The 10,551-nt window shown below is 42.1% G+C and overlaps 1 protein-coding gene across 1 annotated transcript in view; it reads left to right on the plus strand.

Moving 5' to 3' along the window:
* adgrl1a (adhesion G protein-coupled receptor L1a) overlaps nt 1-10,274 on the plus strand; it is an 86,901-nt gene extending 76,627 nt beyond the window's left edge. The window contains exons 16-25 of the mRNA XM_072369483.1: nt 465-668; nt 1,230-1,450; nt 1,775-1,841; nt 2,018-2,109; nt 2,232-2,400; nt 2,668-2,823; nt 3,835-3,931; nt 6,537-6,659; nt 7,992-8,009; nt 8,103-10,274. Of these exons, the coding sequence (XP_072225584.1) occupies nt 465-668; nt 1,230-1,450; nt 1,775-1,841; nt 2,018-2,109; nt 2,232-2,400; nt 2,668-2,823; nt 3,835-3,931; nt 6,537-6,659; nt 7,992-8,009; nt 8,103-9,028 (2,073 nt within the window). The 3' untranslated portion in view covers nt 9,029-10,274. The remainder of the gene's footprint in view (nt 1-464; nt 669-1,229; nt 1,451-1,774; nt 1,842-2,017; nt 2,110-2,231; nt 2,401-2,667; nt 2,824-3,834; nt 3,932-6,536; nt 6,660-7,991; nt 8,010-8,102) is intronic.
* Nucleotides 10,275-10,551: the final 277 nt, after the last annotated feature.

The raw sequence follows: 10,551 nt of genomic DNA on the forward strand, positions 1-10,551 counted from the left end.
TCGCTCACTCTTAGTCACACACCCTCACACACATGCACAATAATGTTCCCTCTCAAGGCTGACAAGCTCTTTGTTTTGAATTTTCTCTTTTTCTCCTTTCACTCCGACATTCAGGGAGGCACCGGCTTACAAATTTATGTCCCACTACTTCTAGCTGACATTCACATGAATTTAAATGTCATGTATTTTTTTCAGGATGTCTTGTCTCTTGTCTTCACACTTTAGCTCCTTGCATATATTTACAAATATTAAATAAGGCAATTTGGCTCTTTCTCTCCCCTCCCCCTTTTCCATCCATCCTCCTTTTGTTTCTGCCGCTTATCTCCCACTCCATTATTCTTCTCCCACTATATCCTGTTTGTCTGATGCTGATTTTTTTGTTTTTATCTGCATTTTCCCCCTGCTCCTCTCAACTCCCCCTACCATCCTTTTTTTTCGTCTTACTTTTCAAACCTCAATGCCAGGGCCGAATGCACGAACTGATCCTTTTTGTGATCACCTGGGTAGGCATTGTCATCTCCCTAGTGTGTCTAGCCATCTGCATCTCCACTTTTTGCTTCCTGAGAGGCCTGCAGACTGACCGCAACACAATCCACAAGAACCTGTGCATCAACCTCTTCATCGCTGAGCTGCTATTCCTCATCGGCATTGACAAGACAGAATACCACGTGAGTTTGTACCAAAACAAATCTGCCTGATTACATTTTTTCACTTTTTCTCATGAACTGCTTGTTTTCTTGGAAATTAAAGAAGATTTCACAGCTCTTTTGTAGAGTGAAGTGGCTATGTATTACAGTTTTTAATATGTGCCTCCTTTAAAAATCAACTTACCTGCCTGTACCCTGAATGAAAGTGAGTGACAAGATCAAGGTGGCTGTTATTTATTCTAACTTGAAAATTACATTTGAAGTAAAACACTAGTGCCTTTTTTTTCTATTGAATGACTGGGAAACTGAAATTGAGGCAGTGTGTCATTAAGTTTCTTCTATAAAGCAGTTACCGCACCGAGTAATGAATTACCTCCCAATATTGGGCACAGAACCAGTCACCCAGAGGGCAGCTTTTCATTTTTTTCTGTTAATGGTTTGTTCCATTATCTAATAGTGATTCTGTTCTGTCCTCTCCTGATTCACACTTGGTTTTATGCTGTAATCTTCACTGTTTCTCCTCCTTTATCTTGATATTTCCTTCCTCCTCTTTTCTCTGCTCTCCCTGGCTGTCTCATTCAGATTGCCTGTCCCATCTTTGCTGGCCTTCTGCATTTCTTCTTCTTGGCTGCCTTCTCCTGGATGTGTCTGGAGGGTGTGCAGCTCTATCTCATGCTCGTGGAGGTCTTTGAGAGCGAGTACTCACGCAAAAAATACTACTATCTGTGCGGCTACTGCTTCCCCGCACTGGTGGTGGGCATCTCTGCAGCCATAGACTACAGGAGCTATGGGACCAAGAAAGCGTACGTGTGAAGACAGGCCTTTTGCACCTGCAGATTGCGAAGTAGGATTATGTTATTCCCCCAGCTGGAAATGTAATATGCAGTGCTGTGTGAATGGCTCTTGCGCCTCCCCACAGACTGGGTTCTCTGAACACACTTAGCTGAAGCCTGATGATTAGCCTTCATAAGATAATCCACTGAGACAGGGAAGTAGTGTGCGCATGCCTGCCAGTTTTGTGCATGTATGTGCACGTGGTTCACTACTGTGTGTGTGTGTGTGTGTGTGTATGTTTGTTCATGGGCTTAGTTGTGTATAACACTCTCATCTCCGCTGTGCCACCCCAGATGCTGGCTGCGAGTGGATAACTACTTCATCTGGAGCTTCATTGGACCCGTCTCATTTGTTATCATGGTATTAGTTTTCCTATTAAACAGCATTATTCCCCTCCTAAGTTTGAGATCACTCAGTCAAACCAAAAGTTTTTTAGCAGTATACTTTCTTTTTGAGGTTATTGAAAAGTCAGTATTTCTAGTCAAGACTGTGACTATCTGTGTACATTTGTTAACTCTCTTGTCCTTTGTTCTTAGCTCAACCTAATTTTCCTGATGATCACTCTACACAAGATGATCCGCAACTCCTCAGCACTCAAGCCTGACTCTAGTCGCTTGGATAACATAAAGTGAGTTGAAATTATTTGAATACACACACACACACTGTGATTTTGAATAAAAGACACTGTCAGATAGAATCCAAGTATACCATATTATAACATAGTAACATTTCTTTGTTCACTGCCATCAGATCGTGGGCTCTCGGGGCCATTGCCCTGCTGTTCCTGCTTGGGCTAACATGGGCTTTTGGCCTCCTCTTTATCAACGAGAATACAGTTATCATGGCCTATCTGTTCACCACCTTCAACGCCTTCCAGGGCATGTTCATCTTCATCTTCCACTGTGCCCTGCAGAAGAAGGTAACAATACAAGGCTAGTCTGTGAAGAAATACTTTATCTTGGGAATATATTATGAATTATCAAAAGAAATGCTAACTGCATGAATGGATGATGTGTAATTGATATTCAGTATACGTGTTTAGTAACATCACAATGGGTACATTTTACTGTTGCTGTGAGATAAAAAGCTCTGTTGCTTCACAATGAGTTCAACCTATTGAAACGAAGTGTTTGTGTTTATGAGTGACTCTTAAAACATCTTCCGTTGGTTTTATTCTTTTTTACAGGTCCATAAGGAGTACAGTAAATGTCTGCGCCACTCCTACTGTTGCAGCCGCACTTCCAACAACAGCTCTCACGGTTCCTTGAAGAACTCAGGCTTGCGTGCCAACAATCGCTACTACAGCGGCAGCCAAGCTCGCCATGCAGCAGCCCACAGACAGGTGCAGGGCAGACACACACATAAAAGAACGGCATGCAAGAAGTCACACAGACGCATGTTTAGGCACCAATGAGGCCACCTCTCAGTTTCAAATTGTGTTTTTCTTAGAACATATAAGAAGTAAATCTGTCTGTGCGACAAGGAGATATTACTTGTACTTATCAGCTTGTTTCAGTGGAATGAAATGAAAAATCAATTTTCTGAATCAAATGACACTCTTGACAGTATGTGACTTTTTTTTTTAGAACACTGTCAAAACAAAATGAAATCGCTAAAATATAGGGACATTTCTATAAAGGTCTGTTATGTAAGATGCTGAAGTACAAAATGACTGTATGTGTGGGAGTTTGATTACAAATCAATACAAATGACTCACCTAGTACTATTATTCCAGAGCACTTGAATTTACTTATTTAACTTGCTTCTCAGCCTACAGTACAGCAAATAAAACAACAGTAATACAATTTTTCTCAGTTGCACAGCCGACTGGAAGTGCATTACATACCGATTTACAGTATGATCTGTTCATCAGATGATTATACTGGAACTCACATGTAATCACACAGCATACTCTTATTCGTTGGAATAACATGTACTATATATAGATGCAAGCCGTATACAGTACAAAACATCCAGAAACACTGTACATACGTTTTTACATGTGCATTCGTACAGACGCACATGTACAAACATTGCCAATTAGTCTTCACAAGGAACAAACAAGATTTCCCACATTGTAATAACATGAAAAAATTGTATCGACAACTGCAATCGTGTCTAACACATCACAGGCTTATTAACCCGCCTCGTGATTGCAAAGTTGTGTGCCTCTTCACCCGACGCGTCAGTCTCTTTTGTCTGCCATGTTTGTCTATTGTTCTTTGTGGATTAGAGTGAGCTCCACAGTTTGATTACAGCTGCCCTACTGTGTTACAAAGTCTACCCGCTGTGTTTCTATATTTAACTTTTTGTGTGTTTGCTGCCACTCACTGCACTCTGCGCCTTCCTCCAGAGTCGGATCCGTAGGATGTGGAACGACACGGTTCGAAAGCAGACAGAATCTTCCTTCATGGCAGGAGACATCAACAGCACCCCGACACTCAATCGTGGTGAGACCTCCCTCTTTCTCAGCTCCAATAAATTATTCAAACTAAAATGCTTACAAAAATTTGATATGCTCATAAATACTTACACAACTGAGCAAAAGACCAAGGCAAAACCTTGTAATTCAGCATTAAACATGAACATATTACATGATAGAGGATGATGAAATGTGTGGTCATATTCCTGATGTTACTGTTAACAGAAGGTTAACAAATGATGTAATTTGCATTGCTGCTAATGGGCCAAAGAGCAAATAGAAGTTACCAGAAGTAGTAGCTTAAACTAAACAACATAACGGTTGAAGGCTGGCTCTTGGGTGGTGAATTTAATTTTGCAGAATAGCAGCAGCTACTAATCAGTAAAAGCACTTAGCAGCAACAGAAATATCTGGAATTCAGCTGCTTTGTTCAGTTAATATGTGTGTAGACGTAGGTGTAAGTGAAATAAATCTTTCCGCTCAGCTTCTGCTATTGTAATTAAGCAAATTTATGTGTGATTAGGCTTTTTCAAAAGAGACTGTGAGGCTACTTGGCTACATTTAGAGTATAATTGATAAAAACTTTTCTTTACAATTAGAAACTGTTTCATCGCCAGTTCCAATGAAAATTTTGTTTTCTAAGACAAAAAGATACATTTGCTTTATGTTTAATTTAATTTAATTTTACTTTTGTGATTGACAGTACCTTTGCAGTTAAATTCATCCAAATAATCAGCATCACACTATGTGTAATTATGTCTTTTTGTTTTAAGACAAATACATGAATTCTGGTGTTTTTACTGTTAAGAATATGTTCTCCAACAAAGCTAATCAGTTCAGAATTCTCCTTAACACTATATCATAAAGGTGTCTGTTGACATCGCTGGGAAAAAAAATGCTTGAAAAGCAGTGCACTATGATTTTAGAGCATAAGGACATGAAAAATGTATGTGTCACTGATTATCTCAGCCTCATAACTGGCGGTGTTGCTGCTGCGGCAATCAGTGACACTGAGACGACCAAGGTTGGCTTGGGTTCCAGATTGGGTTTGGCGGGGTGCTGATCATGACACAGAGGCAGTTGCTAAATCAACCATCACTCCCTATGCTAATTTCATCCATTTTGTTTTTAATGAACTGATTAGCGTGTGAGCGAACAGGGGGTAATTATTCTAATTGAGGAGAGAGACAGGAGCAAGGCAGGGGGTGAGGAAGAGGTGTGCTGTGAGTGAGCTGGATGGATGAGAGGTGTGTATCCATGTCCGTGTGCGGTGGGCTGGGTCAGTTTCCGGGGCTTTTTCGTCACGATAGAGCGATCACCAGGCCAGAAGGAGATGTGTGCATCACTTCACGGTGTGCTGTCAAACACAAACAACTTCTGCTGTGAAGCCTTTATATTCACCGAAACTCAGAGAAGTTTGGCAGAAAGTGAAAGAAGAAAGGAAGAGCGGAGATAGGTACAGAGTGAGGCGCTATCATGGAGAAATAATTAAAAAGGCAGAGTCTGGAGGAGAGATGCTGCATTGTTATCACTACCATCTTAGATCTCTTTGATTTCCCCACTTCACTTCTTTATGAACCACAGTTTCTTCCTGACAATAGTAATCTGTCCACAAGAGAAGGTGTGCAGTACATGCACACACACACACACACACACACAGCCTCCCATGCTTCCCCTTGTCCTACTTTTCTCTACACATAGAGCTAGTTTCTTTAATTTTCTGCAAGATATTCCCATGAGGTAGACACAGAAACTAATCCCAACTAATTTGGTGGTATCTGAAAAAATTTCTGGCATGAGGAACTGAGAAAATGTGGTTGAGTCGACACAGCAAAGCAAGCCAGAGAATGAGAGGAGAGGGACTTGTTTGGCATGCCAGAAAGATGGACAGAGGAAGTGTAAGAGGAAGGGAAATGACAAATAAATAGCTGTGTATGGGTGCATATTTTACTTTTTTAGAATTCCCTACGCTCTTGCTGTGTGATAAACGGTAGGCAGGGGACCTGAAGGTTGCACTTTGCCTTGGACGACACTCCGTCATGCTGTCCTATTTTTAATTTCGTGGCATTTCTGTTCGCGTTGCCTCGGGCTGGAGCCATACATGGGCATTATACAACATTCTCAGTGTGCCATTTCTTTGAATTATATTTGTCTTGTAGTGGCATTCACATTTCACTGTGAAATTAACTGTTGTTTCCATGACTGCTCCCTTAGACTACATAATGGCATGCATTACTGTTCTCTCCATCTGACTACATTGTCTGGAGCCAAAAGAGCAAAAAAAAAGAAAAAGAAAAAAAGAAGCAAGTAAAAGAAGGAAGAAGAATAGCAATGCTCCAAACAGCACCCTTCCACTGCAATTGTATTCTTGCTCAAAGGTTACCATCAGCAGGCGTAAACACTGAGGGAAACACTGTGAAATCCATTACTCCATAAAGAAATGGCATAGCAAAAATAACCCCATCTGAATAAACAGTAAATATTTTCATTATTCCATGTTATTAGAGAGTGAATTTCAGAATGTTAAACTTATTGTGTGCTTTGTTTCTGCGCTTATGTTGCATACATTTGAGGCAAGTTTATGATAATGTTTATGGTTATGATCATTTCTTAAATGTTTGTGCGTTTTGCAGCGACCATGGGCAACCACCTTCTGACGAACCCGGTGTTACAGACTCGTACTGGTACCTCTCCTTACAACACTCTGCTGGCTGAAAGTTTCACCCCGCCCTCACCTGGTGTCTTCAATTCTACCGGTTAGCTCCTCATAAACACCTCAGTCTGTGTGTGCAGTCTTGTCAACACATGTGTGTACGTGGAATATGAACCCATCTTGCTGTCCTTCTTCTGTTACTCTGTCAGTAGTTTGACATGGTATATGCACACTTGCTGCTGTTGAGCATGTACTTGGGTGTGTGTTTGTGTGTGTCTATTTTCTTTTTTTTTCTTGACTGTGTAGCTGTCAGACGGATTCACTAGGCTGAGCAGAACAGAGCCAGACAGTGCCTACAGCCTAACCAGCCATCTGGTCAGATCTTGAATCTTTATGAGAACAGCCACAAATTTATTAGAAGTTTAGCTACAGCTGTGATTGCCAAAAATCCCGAGGATGGTTTTCCTGTTTCCAAGCAGCAAAAATAGTTGGCTTCAATCATGACGGCCATAGAAAGGGATTAGACAGCTCTGTGGCAAGGGAGAGGCCATCTGGATGTGGGTCAGACAGGTGTGTGCTCACAGTAAGTGCTGCTGTGCTCCCACTCCAGTTTTTGCATGCCTAAAACTGCAGATTTAGACATATTTTGTTAATTGCTCCACTACAGTACTAATATTCAGTGTTAAATGAGAGCTAAGGGTCTGTGTGTGGCTGGTTGCTGGCTCTGTTTGCTTCTGCAGAGTATCAGGCTTAGTGTTGGAGGACTGAAATTTAAGGCAGCGTTTCTGTTAAATATTTTAAAGCCTCTCCACACAATACGTCAAGCCTGATGGCCACGGGCCTGGCAGCCAAGTAATTTTTAGAAGGGAGTGGTCGAGGAAAGTGAGAGTGCTTCATTAGAATGTCTAATTACCCACACCACCACCGAAGAAGAACGTTGATTAAAGTCAAACTACACATTAAAATTTCAAAATGAACACTCTCAATATCTAGGCAGCTGTGGCTTTTTCATTTCTGTGTAGACAATTTGGTAAAGAAAAAAAAACACCCACAACATTATTGTTGTGTCAAGGGGAATTCAAAAATGAATATTACTGCTACTCCAAAAAGATTTGTGTGAATTATGTATTCATTTGAATTTCACTGGCAGAAGTAAATTAATTTTCTGAATAATTCTCTGCAATTTAGATGCTCTGTAAATGTTGATGGAATGCGATGTCACACAAACTGGACTAAGTTCAAATAAATCAGTGATAATGCGTCACTGCATGCTAAGATCTGACTGAATATGAGAAAGATTAGGGAAAATGAGCTGACAGATAAGGGTATTTGATAACAGTGATAACTTTGAAATATCATGTTGCAGCAATAAAAAACATTTACTTACTGTGTATTTTGTTTACTCTTTCAACATGCCTTTCTCATGGATATTCAGGAACCTTCCGTGACCCAAGTTAGTGTAATGAACATTTTCCTTTCTTACCGCCATGTGAAATCTTACTATATGAAAATAATGTGGAAACTTTCTTGTCTGTTTTTGGTCCAGAGACTACAATGGCTAAGCCCCGTGACCCTTGTGGAATGGAGACTCTTCCCTTGAATGGTAACTTCAACAATAGCTACTCCATGCGCAGTGGCCCATCTGGTGGAGGTGGGGGCAGCTGTGACTTCCTAGGTAGTGGAGACACTCCTTCACCTGTGTTCAATCCCCGCTGCTCAGAGTCCCTGGGGAGTGGAGGGATCCGACGAAACCTCTCTGATGCTGCAGCCTTTGAGAAAATGATCATCTCTGAGCTTGTGCACAACAACCTGAGAAGTGGTGTTGTTGGGGGAGGTGGAGGAGGTGGAGGAGGTGCAGGTGATGTAGAGGACAGAGTGTATGGCAGCCTGGCCAGCGGACATCCTCACGGTGGGGTTGGTAGGGGAACAACTATGACCAGGCCAGAGCCATCTGTGAGCATGGATGAGGATGAGGAGTTTCTGACAGAAGGACGACAGCGAACGCCGCAGGATGTAGAGCTGCTTTATAAAGCTCTGGAGGAACCTCTGCTGTTGCAGCGTGCCCAGTCAGTCCTTTATCAGAGCGATCCAGAGGAGTCGGAGAGCTATACGGCTGACCTCACAGAGAGCCTTGGCCACAGTGGCCACAGTGGTCAGAGTGGTGGTGGCCATGGAGGCAACAGGGTGCCAGACTCCCCTGCTCATGACTCCCTGTACACCAGCATCACCAAACTGCGAGACTCGCCCTACCCTGACAGCAGTCCCGAGCCTCTGGAAGTGGTTCCCCGTTCAGCTCAGCCCCCTGAGGAGCTGTACTACAGCTCTGGGAGGCCGGCCCTGGGCTCTCGTGGGGCCCCAATGCAGACCTTCTACCAGGCTCCACCCCGGAGACCAAGTGGGGAGGGACACCAGGCTCAGGAGCCTGTCCACAATGAGGGAGATGGACAGATGCAGCTGGTCACCAGCCTGTGACTGGAGCCTGAAGGAGGAAGCTGGGGACTAATGTGATGACCAGAGCCTCCTTTTAGTCCGTCTCATTCTCGTGTCTCCTCTTTCTGATTGTTTGGTTGCCTTTCTTTCTCTTGACTTTTATTTAACTAACATATGAGCAAACAGATTGACCTTCTGGGGGAGTCGTGGCTGACTCTACAGAAGCAGCCTTTGCCGTCAATCCTCCCCTGCCCTCTGGAGATGAATTATGGGTGTTTTTCAGAGGTGTTCATCGACTCTGTCTAACCCCAGTCCTTCCCAGTTTTTTTGGTACCCTAAGGCCAAGTTCAGCACTCTGAATGTACCAATCCACCCTCTTTACCTTCAGTTATTTCAAAACTTTAAAACTTTGTTAAAGTTTTTTTGTAGTTTCTCTTCAGACCTGCCTCCCGAGATTGGGATATTATTTTATATTTCATATAATTTCTCTTTCTTACCATCCAATGGTCTTTTTCACGTTATCATTTGATAGGGGTAGTTAGATGTAGAGATGGGATATAATACACTATTGTTACCTGAAAAAGTCTCTCAGAAAGCTCTTCATTGTTGCCAAAAATATATTTTATTGAGCCAGAACAGAAACAAGGACATTTGCAAGGCAAACACACATACACATATCCACTCTGAATTAATCCAGAAGTGCTTGTTTCTCTACATCAAAATGAAGACAGTACTTGATCTAAGTAAAAGGGAGCAAGAGCTTTCGTTCCAAGCAGGCAGTGGGAGCTGATTCGTTGTAGTTGCCTTCATCTTTCTCTTGCTGTGACTTGATGACTGTACAGAAGTGGAGTAGAGGTGAAGACAGAGACTGAGGAGGCGCTGCAGTATCCATCCGGACCAGGAGAGCCTGCAACCATGAGACTGAGCAACACTCGCCACTGTTCTCTGTGGCTGTTTGCTTTTAGCATTTGAAAAGTTTAATGACTGCCTTGCAATTGTTTGAAGAGGATATTTAATTTGTTGAACAGATCTACATTCTGGGGCTGCAAGTGTGGATTGGTGTCGCCCCTCCTCTTGTACTTTGCTGTTAGAGCCTAGACAGTTAAATGGACTTGATATTTGTGTGTCGTTGTGACAAACAGGACTGTAAATGTCACAGACACACTGACCGGCCAATTGGTATAACCGTGTACATAGGAACCACACATGATTCTACTTTATTCCTACTATGTAAATAGACACCAGATGATCAAAAGCAACAAAAAGTAATAAATACTATGAAAAATTACTTCTTGTACTTCAACAAACTCATGAAGAGAAAAGAATAAAGTGTTTTGGAGTTTGTGAACTGAATGAAGCACTCTATCTCTCCCTCCCTCCCATCTCAATCTCTCTTCCTCTTTTGTGATGAGGTATCGTGTCATTCATTGAAATTCTCTAGTGATCAAATTGACATAGAGAAAGATTGAGAGAGATTAAGATGTGCAGGAGGCTTAATTTATAGTAGAAAAAAACACTGGCACAATTTATATGTGATATACCGGTAATCCAAAACATATTGTTAA

This window comes from Leuresthes tenuis, unplaced genomic scaffold (genome assembly GCF_036924035.1).
Source record: "Leuresthes tenuis unplaced genomic scaffold, fLeuTen1.0.hap1 SCAF_17, whole genome shotgun sequence".
Classification (NCBI taxonomy): domain Eukaryota; kingdom Metazoa; phylum Chordata; class Actinopteri; order Atheriniformes; family Atherinopsidae; genus Leuresthes; species Leuresthes tenuis.